Below are 22315 nucleotides of genomic sequence, written 5' to 3' on the forward strand. Positions count from 1 at the left end.
ACCTCTATACATTTTTTGTGCCATTCCATCCCATACTTATCAGGATATTCCACTAAGTAACCTTAAAGTCCCAAAAGGACCATGAACGATTATAAAAGAATTTCATCCAACCATCAAATAGTTGTTAAGATGTTTCAGTCTAGAACAAAGTGGTGGACCAACCGCACAACATTGTCATCGAGGGAGCCAGGCTGCTAGCTAAAATCTAAAACTAAGTATTCTTAAAAAAATTGTAAGGAGACTAACAAGTCTATTCACTTATTGTAAATGGTATCTATTAAGTTGTTGATATAATCCTTGTGCTGACACAGAAACACGTGTTTGTGTTTTGAGCTGCCTATGCCTACAGAGAGCTAATCTGAATACTACAGATCAGCTGTTCATTAACACTGACTGTCTTTTTGGTTGCTGACATGTCATCAGTCAGAGCGGAACCTTGAACATGAGGGGTTAATACAGCACAGTGGAGTCCTGTGGCCATGCCAGGCAAACTGCAATCATCTGTGACAGTTGGCCTAAACACGCACTCACATACACAGGCATAAAATACTCCTCCAGTGTTTAATCAGGCTGCTAAAGGCTTTAAAGAGCTGCAGACATTTATCGTCCCCCTGAATCTATCTTATACCAGCTAAGGGCAAGGAGTGCTCAATTAGTTAGGTGTTCTCTACTGATCTACTTTTTTTTCTGTGGAAAAGCAGAAATAACTTTTAATCACTGACCGTTTACGGCCTCACTCTTGCTTTCGCAACCTTAGTTCATAAAGCAATCACACAAAATAAATGTTCTCCTGAGGAGCAAAGATTAAATTCTCGTTCCCCAAAATGAGACAGAGAAAGGTCATCTGAAATGACATTTTAATTCGGAGGCTTGTTTGGTCTACCAATCAGCGACGACCCCAGACAGTAGGCTCACGCTGCACCACAATAGGCATGTCTTTGATGAGACTGTCATATTGATCTAAGCTGAAGCCAAACTCAGGGAGGGGAAAATATTTGAAGTTAAGGTCTGTGTCCTTATCAAACATCATAATTAACCTGTCCATGTGGGCTGAGATCACGCTCGATCCAAAGCCTTAGCCATCATGCACGCATCAAGTCACAGCATGTGAGCTGACAGAGCAGGCACAAGCTGATGATGGTGACAGAGGGTATGCTCCAGATGTTGAAAGGGACTTTGTCTTGTCATATTTCCTATCTTCAAAAGGCAGGAGGTTCTTCTGTAGCCTGTTGTGCAATCACATACCTGCCCTTAGGGAGGTTCACATCAATCAAAAGTCCAAGCCCACATCAAACAAAGAGCCCATATGTGAGCTCATAGTTTGGACCCATCAGTTCAGTGTCAATTACTTAATTTCTGATAATCAGCCTGATCTGTGCACCTTACAACAAAGCAACAGCAATTAGAGAAACATATTTAGATTTATTTTAAATGTCAAATGATTTGTGAGTTTATTGCTCGTATGAGGAGCAAAAATATCCACAGCTCAGTTCACAGACAGAGCAATTAAAGAATCACTGTTTCTGACAAAGTCAGGTTAAAGTCAAGGGATACACACTAGAGGTAAGAAAAAATGAGGAAGATAAAACTATGATGCTTAAACGGTCAGCTGACTCAAATTATAAAATAAAAATAAAAAAGTCGTACCTCTTTTGCCAGTATTTAGAGATACTGGAGATACTTTTGGTTTTACATGCCCAGATTTTGAGATTTCGTACAGAACTGTCAACAGTATTTATAGAGGGCTTTTTCTTAGGTATAGTTATATAGCAAAAAAAGGAAAATATCTGTAATGCAATTGGCTTTGCCCATGTAAACCCCAAGAGAACTATTGCATAATTCTGTAATTCCCCTCAGCATTGTTGTTTGCTTTGGTTTGTTTTTTACAGTCCACAACTTTAATGTTTAGGCTGACTGTCACCACTCTGGTCAACCTGGTTTCCAGTGACAGTAGGCAGCTGGTTTCAGCCAAAACAGTCATGAACTTACTGTATGCTACCAAACAGTAAACAAGTTAGCAAAGTTAGCAATTATGTGGTGAACATATGGCAATTATTGGCTAAAGGGCCAGATATGTTTCTCTAGAGTTGGTAGAAACCAAAACAGAGATGAAGAGTTTAGATCTAAATTTGCAGAATGACTGGAAACGTAGCTCCAAATAAATGTCAATGTTGTTTCTGACGGATGGTCATTTGCTAACATCTTCTCAATACAAACTTTATAAGATGATAATATGTCAATGTTGTGTTTATAGATTTTCATGCTGTCTCCAAGTGGCCAAAACATCTATTATGCAGAAATAAAATGTCTCATGTAAGTGCTGTAAGCACCACAAATAACATTCTCCGAGAAGGACATCTCAAAACTTTGGCACATAAATTCATACATGGCTAGATCACGAGCACTATATGATGGTTTTTTTTCCGCCATTTTACACTTTAGTACCTTTATTACTAATGAAAAAATTACTAAATTTAGTGATACAGAGGCAAAACATTAGTTAATTAGTGTGGCTGACTTAAAAGATAAACCTAAAAAGCTACCCTGCTTACCCTTCAACATGCCATGGTTATGAAAGAAAAGCACAAAAATCACTGAAGTCATTCTGACCTAACTTTTCTTCTTAGCTCTTCAAATCAGACTAAACTGTGGCTCTTGGCTCCAGTCCATGAAGGTTAACCTCAACCCGTGAAATTATATCTGCCTCCAGAGCAGCTCTGTCTCTGAGAAATATTTATTGAACCAAATTTTATATATGCATCTTTCAAAGTGTAGATGAGGCATTTTTTTTTCATCTAGTCTTCAACTGCACAAGTTATTCAAGTGCCTTTTGTTCAGACCCAGACTGAGATTGAAATTGCCATTTTCCCATTCAACAATGAATGATGGATAAAACGCCCCTGAGAGAGCCTACACAGTCAACAAGTGAAAGAAATACAGATTGTTCAGTAAGCAACGTGTGTATGCAGTGAAATCGCCCATGATGCTATTGTGAGACACAATTCACTGACCTTCTGACTGTCTGTATCGGCAAAGGTCAGACCGAAGTAGTCTTTCTCCAGCAAGTTGAGGTGCTCGCACACCAAGTCCAATAGGGTCTGTCCTTTGGAGTGTTTCTGCAAAAACAAACATACACCATGGATACAATCGTGGTAAAAGGATGAGGAGAAAGCATCAGTCCGATATCAGTATCAGACCCCATTAGACAGCTGTGCTTTCAAGGTAGTGAACACCATAAAACAGTTCAGTCATTTGGTGTTGTATCACAGTCTCTGTGCATCAAACAGTTGAGAGGAAAAATGGACAGTGAATTGCTGTGAAAGATTGGTCTTTACACTGTCGGAAGAGATTTACTCTCCTATTGACAGACTTTAGGGTGACCATTTCAGAAATATTTCCTTTCACATTTAAGTCAAGGCTCATGTTTTCACATTCAAGAGAAAGTGTGGATTATTTGTCTTAAATCATCATTTTCAACAGGTTAACATCAGGATGCACAAAGAAACATTTTTGCTAATAGTGCTGGAGTAGTCAACCGGACTTTGTAGAGATCAGTGTATTCTAGGAGATTAGATCATGTTTGGACTATTAATTACATCATCTAGTGTCTGCCACATCCCATTCATGACAACACGACATAAACTGGTTTACATCCCATTCAGTTATGAAATACATCATTGTCTCAGAATGATCATCAGGCTTAACATCATTATCTGATGATGAATATAAAAACCACTCAGCTCAAATTGCAGACCTCCGGCGGAGATTACGCGTTTGCTGGGCAAAGACAACAATTACCTGGCCAGCAGTTAATAAGTCAGTCTGCCCAGCCCAAAAACTCCAGACATGACCCTCACCTTTGAGTTGATAAAAAAGGCTCATCATTCTCGAGCTGACAATGCAGGACGCTTACTCTGCAAAGTCTTCAAACCAACTGGGTTTTTACAGCAAAGAGTCCAAAGAGTGCAAAGAGTGCAAAGAGTGCAAGTCAAAGAGGCAACATTAAGGTTTGTGCCAACGTTTGTCCGAATCCATCTTACAGATGCAAACAAGTTGTAGATATTTAATAAGGATATTTTGCAGTATGTGAGGACAACACAATCAATTTAAATATAGAACAAAGAAATATGTTTATGCTTTTTTGCTTCAACTAAACACAGGCTCAGGCTCTTCCTGAGCCTACTTTGTGAGGTGACAGGGAGATGGTGCAAGCAGTTGCCAGGGAAACAGATGCAGTATTATCCCTCCACTGTCTTATTTTTTTTGATATCTCAAGGCTAGGGCTTAAAATATTGTTTTTCGTTTTTGCCCCAATAGGTGAAAGGATGGTAGAGCAACAATTGGGAAGTATCTATGAGCTCTGATTACATCAGTGAGTGAGTCCCCAGAAGCAGCAGTGTTTATGTGCAGTAAGAGCTGCATGACATGAGAGGCAGCAAGCAGGATTTAATAAACAAATATGCATTTGAAGTCTTAATTAGTCATGACTGAGGTGATCCAGTCTATTTGCTCTCTGTTCTGGACCAATTAAACATTCACCTGTAAAAAAAAAAAAAAATGATCTCAGTGTTGCCACCTGAATGGACAGGGGAAAACCCTATTGACAGAATCTTGGCAGCGTGGAAAGACAACCAGGATACAATACTCAATTCCACCCAAAATAGCCCTGTTTAGCATATCGGCCCAGCCAGGCTTGACCATGCACGGGGAAGAGGGAGCTGGGTGAGAGAAGTGGGTGAAGGTGTGCAGCCACCTTGCCTACGAGGAGGCTCCGCCATGCATCCATGACAAGAGACTTAATTAACCCATGAATAGAGCACCTCCTTCGGGGAGAGCTCTCCCAACGTGTGACCTGCCTCCTCGACACAATGTTATTATTGACTCCTGGAATCATGAGGGAGGTTCAGACATGGCCTGCATGACGTTTCACCCCAGCAATTAAAGACAGGAAGCAGGAGCAAGCCTGTCCGTGACCTGGAAGTCTGACGCTCTCACCAAACTAAATAAAAAAAAATTTAAAAAACGGGCTGGCTTTGTGCTTGTCCTTATCTGGCAATGACTGTCATTGCTGCGAGGGCGGACCAATATTTAGGAAGAGCACTTAGGACACAAAAGCTTTCATAACCATACTGCAAACTATTGTTGTGGTGTGGAAAAGGCCCAAATGTATTTTAGAATGTCTCCGCAGTGCCACAAGAGATGTTGATGCAAGTGTAGGATTCCTGACAGTCTTACCTCACACACACTTGCAAATAAAAAGTGCCCTCCCCCTTATCACAACACACACAAAAGCTTTCACGCACTTGTGCATAAGTATCCTGAGGGGTGACTCATAATAACATTGCTCTTCTATTTTCTCCTTGGCTGCACCTGGCTTGCAATCACATAATAACTATAGATGTCTCATAGGGCGGCACGGTGGTGCAGTGGTTAGCATTGTCGCCTCACAGCAAAAAGGTTCCGGGTTCGAATCCGGTCCTGGGCCTTTCTGTGCGGAGTTTGCATGTTCTCCCTGTGCTTGCATGGGTTCTCTCCGGGTTCTCCGGCTTCCTCCCATCATCCAAAAACATGCACCTCAGGTCAGGTTACCTGGCGCCACGCTAGTGGCAGCCTGCTGCAGCAGCTCCCCCCTGAGACCCCCCCTGCTGTAGCAAAGAAATTTCCCCTTTGGGATTAATAAAGTGTATAAAATCAAAAAACACCCAGTTAGGAGCCTGTGCTGAGGAGTCTGGCTCTATTCAGAGCAAGCGGCAACCCACCTTGATGTCAAAAATTGGTTTGTGAACTACTGTTTTGAAACTTCTGAATCTGGCACCTTGGCACTTCAATCAAACCAGCCACAAACATAACCTCTTTGGGGCCTAATATCTAATTAATTATGGGATTATTTTCAGAAGAACCACCGTTCTGGTGGTTCTGATCAGAAGGAGTGAATTTAGCAAATGACACGATAGCATTGGCTTCACTTTTCAGACCTGAGGACTGTGTCCATACAGTCTATGGTCCACAGGCAATAAAATCAGACTGCTAGCACATCTAAAGACTAAAACACACAGACGCTGCACCCCACGCGTCAAAACGGCCACCCCTGTTATTTTCTATTCACATTACCTATGTGCCGGCCTGCCACACTTCCTGCCACTGTCCTATTTACAGCAATTTATTTTGTATTTTCCCCAGAGAAAGGCTTTTTTGTATTTCGCAGCTCCTGTAGAAGTTCATCTTTTACTTTGCTCCTGTGGCAGCCCGACTTCCTCACCTTTTTCTGTTTTTCAGTTTCACAATGGACGAGGAGAGACTGGTCAAGTTTGAGAAATATCCTGAGTTGTACAACTCAAAATGCCGTTATTCCAAGGACAATGGGCAACTTCCATCCATCATTTTGTTTTTTTCAGTGCTTTGTGTGATCCCCATGCTTTGGTCCTATTGGTGCTAGTACAATGTAGCACACGGCACATGGCGTGTTTTCAGCCTCAAGCTCACTTATCAACATGTTATGTCTTGTTTGTTTATTGAAATGTACAAAAACAAAAGAGTAAAAATGAAAAGATGTAGAAGAAAAAGCCAGTCCTAAACATAACCCCGTGTTAAATCACAACTGTGGTTTTCATAGACATTTACAGGATTTCTGTTCAGCTATGTTAATTAACTCCCAGCTGTAGCATGGAAAGAGAACACTAAATCTCCAGTCTCGTTTGCATCATACAGATGTTTTGTTGAAGAACAGCAGAGGGTACTGGGCTGTGACACAGGATACTTGGCTCAGAGAGATATTCTCTCAGGTACAAATGGTTCCGGACTGATTTATAATGTCCTCAATTTGAGTGTGTATCTACACAGATTCTCTTTGAGTGGAATGAAAAGTTAAACCTCACCAAGAAATAGCTTAAAAAAATATTTCTGCACAGTCATCCCTACAGTCAAGTAACTGGATTTAAAGTCTTTCCTCCACAATTCTGCAAAGATATAAAAAAAAAAAAAAAAGATGTGTATCTCTGCGTAAAGAGGTTTATGCGGCTGCTAGTCATAAAACATCCAAAACCTTCATCTTGATGCCATGCATTTATCGAGAGAAATGGACTGACATATATTTCCTCTCTCTTCTCTTATGCATTCCTTCAGTTTTCTTTCACAGCAAGTGGGAAATGCCCTATTTCACACTGGTGGAGCAATGACAACACATATCTTGTGTGGAATGAAGACTTTCATACTGCACTATTTTTTTGTTTGCCTGTGTGTGTATTACAGAAATGTGTAAAATGTCTTTGGCTTCGCCCCCCCTGGTGAGCTCTCAGCATGGCACTCTCTCTTTTATTCTCTTTGCCCTTTTTATCCGCTCTATGCAGCACGATACAACACACACAGCTTTCCACAGAGGAAAGTCACAACAAAGGGGAAGAAAGAAAGTGGCCTTTTTTTTTTCAGTAGTTTGCTCAAGAATACATGTTAATGTAAATTGTTTTTCATTCTGCATACCTCAACTTCTCCTTCGAACTCAGAGGAATCCAGCAGGGTCATTTTGAAGGGGGCGGTTTTAAGTCGTTTGGAGCCTTTCTGGGGAGATTTGAGGTTCTTGTTTGGCGACGTCTTCTCAGACATGTCATCTGTGTCTCTGTGTTCATCCAGATGCTTAGAGTTCTGTTCCTTTAAATGTAAATGATAAAAAAAAAGAGACAATTGCCATAGTTATAGATCCACCTGTCATCCCGGATAATTAATGGATATTTTAAACTGATGAAAAAACAGAATCAGGACAGCAAATTCAGATGAGAAAATTATGTCATGAAAATACCAGTCGTTTCACAATTCATCATCCCTCTTCATCAAATAACACAATGGTTGCAGTGACAAAAGTGTAGGTCACCATTGTGGGTTTCATAGACTTTGGATTTTAGGCACTCATTCAATATATGCTAACTGAAATAATGAAACATGCCGTATAATATACAATACACTCCACTAACTGCATTGAGTCTGATACTATGTTCCAAATGGCGTACTTATGTACTAACACTCACTATTTTGAGTACATAAGTGCGTTCACACTGTCGAAACATGAAGTGCACTACAATAACCATTATGATGCAGACAAAACGGTGCAGAAAATAAATGTGAAACGCTGAACACTTTCCACACTCAACATTCCCCAATCTGGCTACATTGGGGAAAGGGAGGGACCATTGACGTAAAGATTTTTCAAATTCAGGTGTCTAAGGAAGCTGCAGCTGTTGGAGAACACCACACAAAAGATTTTATTTTTCACTAAGTACCACCATAGGATAGAAGGCATCAGTGTGTTTATTGACTGTGTGTATCAGATGGCACAAAAATATGTTAATTTCTGAGTGAAATAATGAAATCCAACAGATGCCACAGTCATTTCCAGTAAGTACAGAATGGCAGTGCGAGGTTTGAGACACTACCCCGTCTAAATTAAATAGAACAACACCAGTAAGAGTCCAAACATGTAAGAGCACTAATTTGATAGTGTACTAAGTATGTCATTTGGAACACAGCCCTCGTCCTTAAAGTAATCATCACTAAACAATACAAAAGAGAAATCAGAAATTAAATACAAATCTATTTACGACTGCTTTAGAGCAGGCAATACTGTTGCAGTATTAATAAATATGGTAAGGTAATGAATCCAGGCAAGATATTTCTCAACCTTGTTAACTCTTCTCCCCTCATCCACTGAGACTGCAACAGAGAGGTGAGGAAGTTGAGCTGCAACAGTCGCAGGGTAGATAAACTGATACAGGAGCCATAAGCTACAAAAAGTGTTTTCTCTGGGGGAAAACTGCAACAGGGAAAAGTAGTAGTTGTGCATGTCAGGAGGTCAGGAGTGAAATGAACTACTGCGGGAGCCACAAAGCACAAAAAGAAAAAACTTTTTCAGGCGCGGCAATACTGGAAGGGCGCCTGCGTTCGTCTAAACACCACCGGTGAAAATAATAGGAGCTGCTGTTTTGATCGTGCCGTGTGGGGGCAAGTTTGTTTTAGCCTTTCAAATTAAGACCTGCTGTGTGTCTACATGTTAACAATGAGTAGATTTTTGGCCATTTGGATTTTTTTTTTTGCCTAACACATTCTTTGTTGAATTTTCCCAGTAAAATACCTTTGTCCGTGTTTAAGCAGTCATCCTTTTGTCACTGAAGTGAGCTGATTGGTTTGATGCGGTTGTCAATCATTGTTTTCGTTTGGAAAGTCTCAATTTAACCAGAACTGATAGTGAATTAGTCCCACTGAAGTTATTCAAGAACCCAAAAACTTTGTACAGCAGATAAATGTAGATGTCTAAATTATATTTAAGCCATAATCCAACCCTATCTTTGTTGAGTCCGTTAAAATCTCTGGTTCAAATCACTGATATCAAACTAAGTTGTTATTCCTTACTTGGAAAATAAAAGCTAATATCTCTATGTTGTACTTTACATAACCACTCGGATGTCAATGAATTTAGCGGTAATGTATTAATGCAGTTGGGCCCATGCTGACCTGTTTGGCCATCTTGCTGTCAGAGATTGACTCCTGCATCCCTGCTGCTGTCCCCTGCTGACTGGGAAGACTCCGAGCTTGCTCTCTTCACCTCCGACTCAGGGCCTGCCTCTGTCACTTCAGCAAAGCAACAACAACCTGAGAAGAGACAAAAATATAGAAAATATAAACATTTGTTCAAAACATCTCAGCTGAGTACAGCCATCACCTCAAAATGCTTTGTCAAAAGTATCAGGGCATGCTTTCTTTTAGAGTCAAACGAGTGTCAGGACAAAATAAATTCTTAGTAAAAAGTACCAAACGCAAAAGTGATACAGGCACTAAAACAAGGATCACACCTTCATTACAAATTCTGAAAGCTGTAAAAAAAATTTGACACGCCATTTATACAGACATAATTCACCTTACCATCAAGGACATTTATTTTAATTACAAAATCCCTCACTGAGCTAGATGATGATCATACATTTAAGCAAGAGAAGCGCTGCCACTAAGATGACACTTACCAGAAAAAAAGAAAAAGAGATTGTCACAGACTGTGATCATTTTGCATTCCTTCAGGTCCGAAGGTGTTGAACCAAAACCAGATAAAACTATCACTTATCCATGAGCAGACACCTTATGCATGCTTGTCTGTCATTGTCTGTCATTGTAACTGTAGTGCACTTTATGAACAGCAGTTACTAGATTAAAATCACTGTATGATCCATTACTTACCAATTTAGGGCTATATTCTATTAACATAAATCAATGATACAAAGATGTAATCAGTATAAAGCAGGTACTTTTTTAATGATCAGGTGTGTTATGTACAATCGGTGTTTTGGGATCGAGTGTCACTTTTTCTGTACATCAGTTAAAGCTTACTGTTGGGTTATTGATGTGGGTGGATCAAACAATAACCACCACTGAAGTGAAAGCACAGAGCGGCCAGTTTTGTCAGTTTAGAGGGGTGTGTACTGTAGGCACGTCTAAACAGAGGCTCATTAGAAAGACGTTTGAGAAGATTTATTTGGTCTTTTCACATCAACACCCAGTGCATTTCCACAGTCCAGACATGCTTGTTATCTAAATATTGTCTTATACTTTTAATCTTGCACAATCTCGTTGAAGGAGTGTATTTTCTCAAATGTTGCACTGTAATAGTTATGTGAAATAAATTCCTTATGTATGGCATAGAGCATAAATTAAAGATATACATTGTCTCACATAAAACAAGGATATACGATGTTTGTGCCATTTTGTTGAGGAGCAAAACCATTAGGCACAGAAACTAAAAAATAAAAAATGACATCTCTTTATAGATGTTATATATTTACTGTGCCTTATATGATGATTTAAGGACTGTGCTCTTTTAAAAAAAAAAATCTCTGCAGATGTTTTGCACCATTATTAAAGGTTGTTTTTTTTAGGAAAAGGACCCTTTTTTGTGTCAGACATTGTTCATAGAGATGAGAAAAGGTGACGCAGGAGAAGGGTTTTGTAGGTTTCATTATTTATGTTCTCTTTCTAGAAGTCTTGTTTCCCCACCACAACTGATGTCTAGAAGCCTAAGTGGGTTGGTTACTTTTATGTGCATAACACAAAAATAAAACTCACATTGTGTGCTTTGCTTTGTCATCTATGGAGGAGAATGCAACAGTTGTCGATTTCTCCATGTATGATTGTGGAATGTTAGTGTATGAACATGAAGTGAAATCAAAACAAAGTCAAGGCAAAAAGAAACCTGAAATTTCAAAATGAATGATACAGATACACAGCTTTTAAACATTACACTGATCTTTTGATTTAGATTTTTTTTTTTGCCACTTATTGAAGTGAGAAAAATTACCCAAAAGGTAATGGGCAGCCATTATACTGACATGGTAGATCTCTTCATAACCAATCAGTAGATTTCCCACTAGTCAAAAATGATGCTTCTGACCCTGGAACATATTCTTCTGTGACCTTTTATCAAAGGAAGTCTCAGCACATAATGTGTGAATATATCCTCAATGGGGTCTGCTTGACACAGCATATAGGAATAATGCCTGTGTATTATAGAGGTCCCCAGACACACAGAAGGACCATCTATATAACCCAGTCTCTATGTGACCCTGGAGGTCTCACTGGCCCGTGAACAGCAAATCACATCAACATAACGCACCTGGGGATTGTGGGCGAACACTGCTGACGACTAAGGCTAGAGCACAACCGGTTCACGCTGGTTCAGAGGAGAGACAACTCCCTCCCTACTCCCAACCAGGCAAGGTCTTGACATATTGCACGTGGTTACAGGAGTGTGAACCCCTCTTCTCACTCTTCCACCTCCTCTTTCTCCTCCTCCTCTTCTGCTGTGCCATCAGAATCGTCCCATTACTTACCATCACAGTGATTTGACAGAAATGAATTCCCCTCCTTGCGGACAAAAGTGAAGCGCAAAGTGGTATGTTCGCTCAGGGCCTCATTCCCTCCCTAGCTTTCTGATCCACTGGCTGAATTGTTAATATGACTGCAGCCCAATGTTGGGTAGTAACTTAGTAACTAGTAATATGTAATGAAATTACAAATCAAAAGTAATTGTAATCTTTTACAGTTACTGAGAAAAACATGTAAATAAATAACGGTTACTACTCAAAATGTTGGTGATTACAAAGGGGTTGCATCTACATATATATATATATATATATATATATATATATATATATATATATATATATATATATATATACATTACTGTGCAGTGTAAAGATGCAAAACAACAGAATAAATGTTATAATCCATAGCAAGATTTTTACTAGAACAAATACATACAGATTTATTGTGGTGGTTGTGCTTTAAAATCAAAACGTTCCTATTTTAATTCAAGTTATATGGAAGAACTGTTTGGTTTGACAGTTTTGACAGTTATCAGTGTTGAGTACAGTTGGGAGGTTGACACTGATGAGATTAAATTAATTTTGCTCAGGACTTCCAAGCTTTATTGCCCAGTTTAAAACATTTGTTTAAAAATTAATTAAATGTAATTAATTCAATTACAATGATCAAGTAATTAAAATAGTTACATTACCTTTAACACATGGTAACTAGTAATCTGTAACCTATTACATTTCAAAAGTAATCTTCCCAACATTGCTGCCAAGTAAACTAAATTGGAGAGGAAAAACTCTGCGGGTATCGTCTTCTGCTGGGGAAGAGTGAAACACTCAGCGCCGCTTTGTCTTTGTGTTATCACGTTTTCTTCTCAGTCCGATTCAGTCGAGCTGAAAATAACAAGTATCCCCCCCCCTGTGAGCGTTACAGGTGCGCGCCTTCTCATTCTGTCCAAGAGAAACAGAAGCTGACGCCCCCCCTCACTTAACATCCATCTGGGCTACATGACACAATGGATTCATCTACAGCCTATTTGTGTGAATATATACGTCTCAGTTGTGCTGTGTTCACAGCAACAAATTACCTGAAAAACAGCTCCAGCACGAACCATTTCTGTTCCCCCAATGTGGACATTTTTCACTCCTGTTCTGAACACATTAACAAGCACACAGCCAACCATGTCACAATTTATAACAATACCCGAATCGATAGTTACTGTTTCTTTGAAGTGATCATAAAAGACGTTTTCGATTCATGTCAGACAATAATAATAATTTTAAAAAATCCCTTTGAGGACCCATGCACACCCTTGGAAGCAGGTACACCTAATAGACAATACAAATCACACAATTCAAATCCCAAATCCAAATTTAGTTTGTGGTAAATGGGTCGCTTATTGAGACATCATCTTATGAAATCAGATTAATTACCAAATTAACAGAGATTGATGTCATTGAGTGAGGCAGTAGAGCCCTACGAATACATTCATTTCCTGTAACAGACCATTACCCACAATGGCCTCTATCAACCCACTGACTGAGAACTCTGCAGAAGAGAAGAAAGAATCTTAAACTGCGGCTTGCACTGCATGTTTCCTTTGTTGAACACCGTGTGCAGTTCACTTACGAGGTCTGCCTTTGATATCTGCCATCAGTGATAATAATTACATATCACATATCATATTGTTTCCTGGAAGGTTATGAAACACTAACTATCCTGAAACATGCGCTGCCTTTCCGCTTGCTTCTCATGCCTCTTTCTCTTTTTTCTCATCAGATGTAAGCTTTAATCTAAACCCAGTAAGAGGAGGGAGAACGAGAGAGGGAGCATGCATGGCCGTGGAAGAGTACTGGCTCAGCTCCGAGATGCAGTTGCCATGGTAACAGCATAGAGTACTCTTTGCTTTCCCACCCGATCGTGTCTCTCCTCAGAGGAGTGACAGAGAAACAGAAAGACCAACCGAACAAGGAGGGAGGATGAGAGGCCAAAAGATGGGGCGGCCAGAAAGACAGGGGGAGCAAGGATAAATGTAAGAGATATGAAATGACAAGAGGGAGGAAATAAGCGGATGTATCATCGCAACTCAAAGGAAATGTCAAGCAGTCTCCCCTCCGGTTAGGAGCTGCACACAGGGACAGATGGTAAGGCTGAGGCAGGGATGCAGGCCGCTGCTGCTAACCTTCGTCTACCAGCAAACACAAGCTACTGCTTATCTGAGCTATTAGAGCACACGGTCATCACAACACAAATATGATCTCATTGTACAATGCATGGCTGTGCTCCATGATCTTAATATTTTTAGGAAACTACAGATCAATTTCCAACCTGCCGTTTATTTCTAAAATCCTTGAAAAAGTTGTTGGAAATCAACTTTTTGATCATTTACAAAAGAATGATCTGTTTAAAGATTTTCAGTCAGGCTTTACAGTTTATCATAGCACAGAAACAGCACTGGTGAAAGTTACAAATGATCTTCTAATGGTCTCAGACAATGGACTTGTCTCTGTACTTGTTCTTCTGGACCTCAGTGCTGCTTTTGATACGATTGATCACACGATTTAATGACAGAGTTTGGAAAATGGTACGAGGATGGATCAAAGGAACTGCATTAGACTGGTTCAAATCGTACTTATCAGATAGATTTCAGTTTGTTCATATCAACAACAAGTCTTCCAGACAAACAAGAGTTAGTTATGGAGTTCCACAAGGCTCAGTGTTAGGCCCAATACTTTTCACTTTGTACATGCTTCCATTAAGAGATATCACCAGGAAGCACTGCATAAACTTCCATTGTTATGCAAATGACACACAGCTACATCTTTCTATAAAACCAGACGTAACAAATCAGTTTGTAAAACTTGAAGAATGTCTGACAGACATAAAGACTGGATGACCAACAATTTCCTGATTCTAAATTCAGACAAAACAGAAGTTATTGTACTTGGTCCTAAACACCTCAGAAACTCTTTCTGTAATCACTTAGTTACTCTAGATGACGTTGTCTTGGCCTCCAGCACCACTGTGAGGAACCTTGGAGTCATCTTTGATGAGGATTTGTCCTTTAGCCACCAGATAAAGCAAGTCTCCAGGACTGCCTTCTTTCATCTACATAATATTAATAAAATATTATGTAGCAGAGGAGCTAATTCATGCATTTGTTACTTCCAGGCTATTTATTGTAATTCCTTGTTGTTAGGATGTCCAAATTACTCATTAAAAACTCTGCAGCTGATCCAAAATGCTGCAGCAAGAGTACTGACGGGATTTAGCAAGAGAGATCATATTTCTCCTGTTTTAGCTTCTCTTCACTGGCTTCCTGTTAAATCAAGAATATAATTTAAAATTCTCCTTGACTTACAAAGCTCTTCATGACCAGGCTCCATCTTATCTCATAGATCTTATAGAACCATATCATCCTGACAGAGCACTTAGTTCTCAGTACGCTGGTCTACTTGTGGTTCCTAGAGTTTCCAAAAGTAGAATGGGAGGCAGAGCCTTCAGTTTCCAGGCTCCTCTCCTGTGGAACCAGCTCCCAGTTTGTGTTCGAGGGGCAGAAACCCTCTCTAGCTTTAAGGTTAGACTTAAAATTTGCCTTTTTGATAAAGCTTATAGTTAAGACTGTCTCGTGGTCCTGAACCATCCCTTAGTTATGCTGTTAGGCTGCTGGGGGACCTCGTTACATGCTGAGCTTCTTTCATGTCACTCTTTTAGTCTCTATACACTCATATCTCACCATTACATCTCATTAACTTCATGCTGACCCTGGTTCTGTCGGAGGTTTCTTCCTATTAAAAGGGAGTTTTTCCTTCCCTCTGTTGGAAGTTTTTCTCCCTTAAAGAGAAGTTTTTCCCTCCTAGCTTATGTAGAAATTGTTGAATTGTTGGGTTTCTCTGTATAATGCTGTAAAGTTCTGCTGTAAGGACTTTAATGTGTTAAGTACCATGAAATGACCTGTCTGGTGATTTGGCGCTATATAAATAAAATTGAATTGAATTGAATCGAATTGAATTGAATTGAATTGAATTGAATTGAATTGAATTGAATTGAATTGAATTGAATTGAATTGAATTGAATTGAATTGAATTGAATTGAATTAATCACATTTATCCATTAGCCTGCACAAAGCGTGCAATGCATACGAGTAATCACAAAGAACCCTGCATTTGGAAATTGCAGTTGGCTACCTGCTGGCTGTAAATAATGTGAGGTGAAAGAGTTGACAGTGTTACTGTTTGATGAGGAAGCAGCTGTGGAGATACATAGCCTGTAATGTACATACAAGGGATATGTTTATTACAGGTATAGTACCAAAGCCCCACTTTTAGGCTTCAGTTGAAATACAATAACAAAGTGGAAGAAGTTGTTATTGTGAAAATTTCCAGCTGCAATACTCCTATTAAGTTTTGGTGAAACTGTAAAATCAGGCCTTGTTCACTTGTACAAATATAATAAACCTTTACTTGTGAGCAGTCAATTGAAATTCACTGTCAGTTGTTGAATTGCACAGGGATCATTTTGGCATCTAAAAAATGTGGTGCGTTGCATTGTGGGGTGGTTGATTTGTTTAGACATTATGCTCTGTGTATGGCACATGCCAGAGACTGTCATACACAGTGACAACTAGTGTTAACAGTGATGGAAGCCACTCAGACATCACCCAGAGCATTTATTCTTTTTTTTCTTTTTTTTTTTAAAGCACATGGCATGGACAGGGCATAATGTAGTCGATACATTTCCACGCAGAAAAGTCACACACAAATAAAAAGGTGGATAGCAACTGCAGTACCATAAACATAATGAGCAACTGCATAAAAATGATGTGTTGCTGTTTTTGTAGAGGCTGTCAAATGTATGTCATAAAAACATGAGTAAACAAAAGCCAGATACCACTCCCAAGAAGCTTTTCAGTACAAAACATCCACCTTCCAGCAGAAAATACTATTGTTTGTCCAAACCTCAACTTACACTTATATTTTGTAAATGCTGAATAATACTTGCATTCATCCACTTATTAATTTTGTATCAGTTCCGTTTCAGATTCTGACTCATTTCAATGCATTTATCAGTGCTGTGTTTTGTTCCCAATGCCAGAAACAAAGCATTTAGATTTTGTTGTGAAGCATTCATATGACTCGCTTCCTTTAATGCCAACTACCACCACACCTAACTGATGAATGTAAGATGACAGCTGCACTGGCTAATGATGAGCTCAGGCAGCTGGGAATTGGGAATTTGTGAACACCGTACTTCCGGGTTCACATGAGGACATCAAACAAGCAAAACGGCACCCCTCAGAAAATATGCTTTTTGCTTCCAGAAAAAAGAAAAACAACATCATCATCATTCATATAAACCAATACAGGGACAAAATTGGATTCAGGAGGTCAATATTATTTGTACACTACATTTGTACACATTTTTATGTACATTTATTTCAATTCATCTTAAGGTGAACATGAATATCTGTACAAAATCTCCTAGAACTCCATCTAATAGTTGTGAAAACATGCCAATAAAAACTACAAATGTCATTATAAGAGTGGTGATGATTTGAATTTTTTTGAGAAACTAGAGGGATACTTCAAAACCTAGAACTCTAGCAGTTCACAACTGTATGAAAGCCTATTGGACCAACGTGTGTTTATAATTTTGCTTAAAAGTTCAAATGTGATACAGGAGTTTTATGTTCACATTCTCAGGTCACTGGGCATCTGCTACTGTACTGAGCAATACCTCATCATGTTGTCAACAGCTCAGGCGCTTCTTCCTAAAAAGCAGCAGTACAGCTGTCTGGCATGTCTCACCCCCACTGATCCGAGGCACATTGCTCCATGTCAGTGAGAGTTCATGCAGTCACTCAGAGAGAAGAATGGAAGATGCAGGGACACTGCTCTTATTCACCAGCATTACACGTAAACACACAGTCTGTCATATACATTTTAACACTGAGGGAAGCCACTCAGACATCACCCAGAGCAGTTATTATTGTTTTACAAAGCACTGTGAGTAAAGAGAGGAGGTTTGCTTTTCCACTGTGATCGTCCTCTCTTGCAAAGATGACAATGCAGTATTTGCAGGTCTTGTAGCTGGAGATTCCTGGGTTATCCTCTGCAAATGTCTGATGACAGACAAGGCCTCATCAGAAAGAAAGCATAACAGCAACAGTATGATATTTCACATTCCTGCAGTAAGTCTGGAATTTCAGAAAAAAAAAAACTGCCATATTTCTGTCATGCAGCTGGAGTAATAGCACGTGATCGCTCCTCTCAGCACACAAGATATCTGGATCTAAATGTCAGCTTGCTCTCATGAATATCGACAGACAAAGTTGTGGCTGGAGAAAAGAATTATCAAGAAAAGCATCAGCGGAATTAGTACAAATTGCCACAGAGACATCCTTCTGTCACCGTGTATCTAATGGCAGCTGACCTTTCTCATGCTGCACTTGAGACCACTAGTGTGTGCACTAGGACGGACGCCTTACCTCTGACGGATGTCTCTGAGGATGCAAGACACTGAACACTGGAAGGACTACTAATGCAAAATGGTTTGTTTTTTTCCCTCTGGCTTTGTCTGTTGTCCCCCACTCTCACAGATGATACTGTGATAAATGAGCTGCAAAGCTAAATTTAAACATAGCAGTTTGGGAGAATGCTAACGAAAGTTTAGCGCAGGTAAATGAGGACATGGGTGTGGGAGCAAATGGGTGGCTGAGGAGGCATCATCATGAACCTCAGGGGCAGGGAGACACATGGCAGCAAGACGAAGCTTGTTGGCTTATAAGTGCACCGACAAAGCTGTGCTAAATTCTAAAAGCCACAAATATGGCACACAGACCCATACTACTTAAAAGCATTACACATTAAATTAAAATTACACATTTTGTGATATTCCCTGTTGTCTCTTGTCAGTGTTCAGACTAAGATTTTTGAAGTTGCTTCCAAAACAAGTCTTCCAGCTGTTTTTGTTTCTCATCACCGCCCACTTCATGTCTGAATAACTATTATTTAATGTCCAAAGCTTGAATTCTCTCAACCAAAAGGAAATCATCTGAGAGTATTATGTACTAATAATGAGAAGTTGTTTGTTTCACTTCAATCTCATCAGTTGCATACAATATGTTGCATAGAAATGAATCGAGACACTTTCAGATGTGAGCATATGTGCTTTCTGTTTCATCAAATCCGCTCAAAATGTCCTGGCACATTCTCAAAGGCCAGCATACAATTGTCTCGGCGGGAACCCTCTGCTGCACTCCAGTTAATGAGAGACTGTCACAATGGTTGCACTTCCACATTCTCAACCACTGTAATCTCTGATTTCCTTTAGTTTGCAGCTGTTTTTGAGCTCCTGGTGAAGAGCTGGAGACAAAAAAACAACAAACAGGCCAGTGCGGTTTAGCCATTTTGAATATAACAGTGCTGACAAGCATTTTTACTGTTTAGTGTAGCAGGGTTAAACGTATTCGGATCACAAAGATAAGCCCTGTCAAGATGTTGACAGTATTACTATATTACTTATTAATTTAGCGACAGTCAGCAGGTCAACTGATAAAGGGATGTTTATGAATACATGTATCAGTTAAGTTCAAAACAAAAGATTGTCCGGAAATCTGCAACTCACTTGATTCCCAACCACCCCTAATGTCCTCCCTATGCAGACTTTATCACTCTTTGTATGGGCTTATCATGCATGTGTGCACATTTCATGCCTAGAAAAAGCAAAACGTGACACTGACATGGTATCCTTTAGTGGACTGGCGGCTGCATTAGATGCCTTGGCCAGCATAATAGGATGGCCTATGTAGCCTTTAAAGACTTGTTGAATTAATTGACTTTTGGCCACTTAAAGGGCAGCACAACAAGCTAAATTGTCTTCAAATGTATAGTCTGCACTTATATAGCACTTTATCACCTTAGCGGACTCAAAGCGCATTTCAATTTGCCTCCCACTCACACGCACATTCCCACACCAATGGTGGCAGTGCTGCCATGCAAGGCACTTGCCTGCCGTCAAGAGACGTAGACACTTGGACCCGGGTATCGAACCGCCAACCTTGTCACTGTTTAACCTAGGATGTAATTGTTGCTGCCCACAACAATATTTCAGTGTTAACAAAACGCTGCGATATTGTCACCTAATAAAGCTTATATGGCTGACGTAGTAGCTAGCAGTTTGCATATCAAGCAGACGGATGGCAATATTAGCCTTTTGTTGGACTTGTGTTTCCGGCCTTGACTCTCCTTTTAACTCTGTTTTGGTCTCCACCAGCTTCTGTCACTTCAGTCGGTACATACTCCATCTTCACAGACTAGTCACTACCTTTTTCTGTGTTGTGGTGCTAGGTAAGCAGCCCACGTCAGGTTAATGAAGAAACTTTCTGCTGCAGCTTAGAAGGGCACTGTTAAGAGCTGATAAGAATGAACCCAAGCAGTACAGTTTCCGAATTTAAAACCAAAACAGTGCACTTAAAGCTGCTCAAACACTTGACACAGGTCTGATGAACTATGGAGTTTTAAGTCATAATCCTAAGTGGGCTTGTCACTTTAAGTGACCCCTTTCACATTACACACTATCATTTGACAAATTGTTTATATAGCCTAATAATATTGATTAGTGCAGCTTTATTTGAACAGCATTAAGTTTAGACTTTAGATCACTATTTCAGTAGTGGTGCCAACTATCTCACAGACATTGTGTCTTTTTCTCTGAGAATAATGTCCTAATATAGCCGAAGCAAACATGTATTTAATGGATAAGTACTGTATGTCTAAATGTCAAAAGGCTAAGCGGCATACTTTAACTGCACATGAAGACAGTAATGTAACAGATTCCATATCTAAAAAGGACTGCTTCATCAGTCCTTACTCAGGTTTTGACAAACTCCATTGATTAGAATTATACATTTTTATCTCGGTTATCAGAAACATACTATGCACAGCATACTGTTTTTTCTAGATATCTTTGACTATAAAAGTTAGATAAATACCTAAGTCTGTTGTGAAATCTATTCCTTCCAACTGGGAAGTTGCAAGTCTGGCCTCATGATCCTGTTGTAAGCACTGACACAATACCTGCTTTGTTTCCAACAGTGTTAGCCCGGCTGGCACAAAGCTCAGATTAGTTTTCTTTTTCGTGGAAAACTGATCTGCAGACAGAGTTTCTTTAAAATGTACTGAGAGCCCCATTTTGGTCAATGTCCAAAGAGTGTTTCAGCGCAGCGAGTTTCTAGGGGGAAGAAAGAGCACACTTTCATCTTTTGCGATGCTTTCTCCATGCATATTTTATGTATCCAAGGTTTATCTATGTCCCCACTTCTTCTGTTCAAGTCAAAAATATGACCTTTATTAAGGGAAGATTTCAGTGGTCCACTTTCCCAACAGAAGTGACAATGAAGCTTTGTGTCAACCTGCATATTATATGCATAATATTATGCTAATGGTCAAGCTCAACTGCATTTTGCCAGCGTATGCCCTTGTAACAGAGGTGGGAATAAATCCAAAGAGCGCAACATAGTCACAAGCCTCGGTTATCTACTGTAGGAAGGACACAACTAACTGTCTCCAAACACTGAGCTGCCATTTATACACCCAGCAGTCACCTCAAATGTTTTTTTTTCCAATTTCCTTTTACCCTTAGAAGGTGTAGAGAACGCCATAAATCAACAGGAAAATGGTGGGTGTCAGGGAGCCCTCACAGCGGAACTCATATCTTCACAGGTCTCCTTGAATTATAGTCACACTCTTTACTGTATTTATCACATGGGATCAACGTGGATCAGCTGGCAATACACAAGAGGTATTGTTGGGATTCCCATGAGGAATTCTAGAGTGTTTTTGCAAAACCCATTTAATTTGTGAATTCCTGGAATTTGCTAAAACTTCACTGCACTCTACACTGCAGAGAGTAAACTGTTTTTACAAAGTGTCATTCACTTTGTGTCGACCTCTCTGAGGTAAATTAGTCACTGCAAAAGGAGGTGGAGGAAGCAAATTACCCCAGCTTCGTTGCATGAAATGGAAAGATTAAAGCAGCCATTTTCATCTCTACAACATTTCTACACAGAATGTCGATAAATGTTAATGGCAGCAGACTTTTATGAAAAAAGAAAAAGAAATCTGAGCAACACTGCAGTGTGGTCTGACGGGAACAATTCAGCAAACTTGAGAGGTTTGCTGGACTCATGCTATCTTGGCATAAATGGGCCTCCCGCGGGCCCCCAGTGGCAGCACTCTTTGCCAGCTGAAAGCATCCTGCTGCAGCCCAGCTAGCTGTTGGCTAATGGACTGCTTAAAGTGAGAGGAGGCAGAGTGACTGTGGCCCTAGGCATCAGCATGGCTGGCACGCTGCAGGTGCAGACCGTCGCCACACAAACAGGCAGTAGAGGCTGGAGTGGATGAGTGAGTGTGTGAGTGTTTGTTTACTTGCCTACGTTTCTCCCTACTGTTTCTACAGGCATATACAC

At 39.9% G+C, this 22315-nt stretch overlaps 1 protein-coding gene across 8 annotated transcripts in view; it reads right to left on the reverse strand.

Moving 5' to 3' along the window:
• LOC138208253 (band 4.1-like protein 1) overlaps positions 1-22315 on the reverse strand; it is an 84546-nt gene that overhangs the window by 30547 nt on the left and 31684 nt on the right. For all 8 annotated transcript variants that reach the window (XM_069166224.1, XM_069166383.1, XM_069166055.1 and 5 more), the window contains 3 exons: positions 9499-9636; positions 7477-7644; positions 3012-3116 (listed from right to left, as the gene is read on the reverse strand). In XM_069166224.1, the coding sequence (XP_069022325.1) occupies positions 3012-3116; positions 7477-7644; positions 9499-9537 (312 nt within the window). In that variant the 5' untranslated portion in view covers positions 9538-9636. The remainder of the gene's footprint in view (positions 1-3011; positions 3117-7476; positions 7645-9498; positions 9637-22315) is intronic.

The sequence above is a fragment of the Embiotoca jacksoni genome, unplaced genomic scaffold (assembly GCF_022577435.1).
Source record: "Embiotoca jacksoni isolate LCO1_2020_lvr unplaced genomic scaffold, fEmbJac1.0.p SCAF_1, whole genome shotgun sequence".
In the NCBI taxonomy this organism is placed as follows: Eukaryota; Metazoa; Chordata; class Actinopteri; family Embiotocidae; genus Embiotoca; species Embiotoca jacksoni.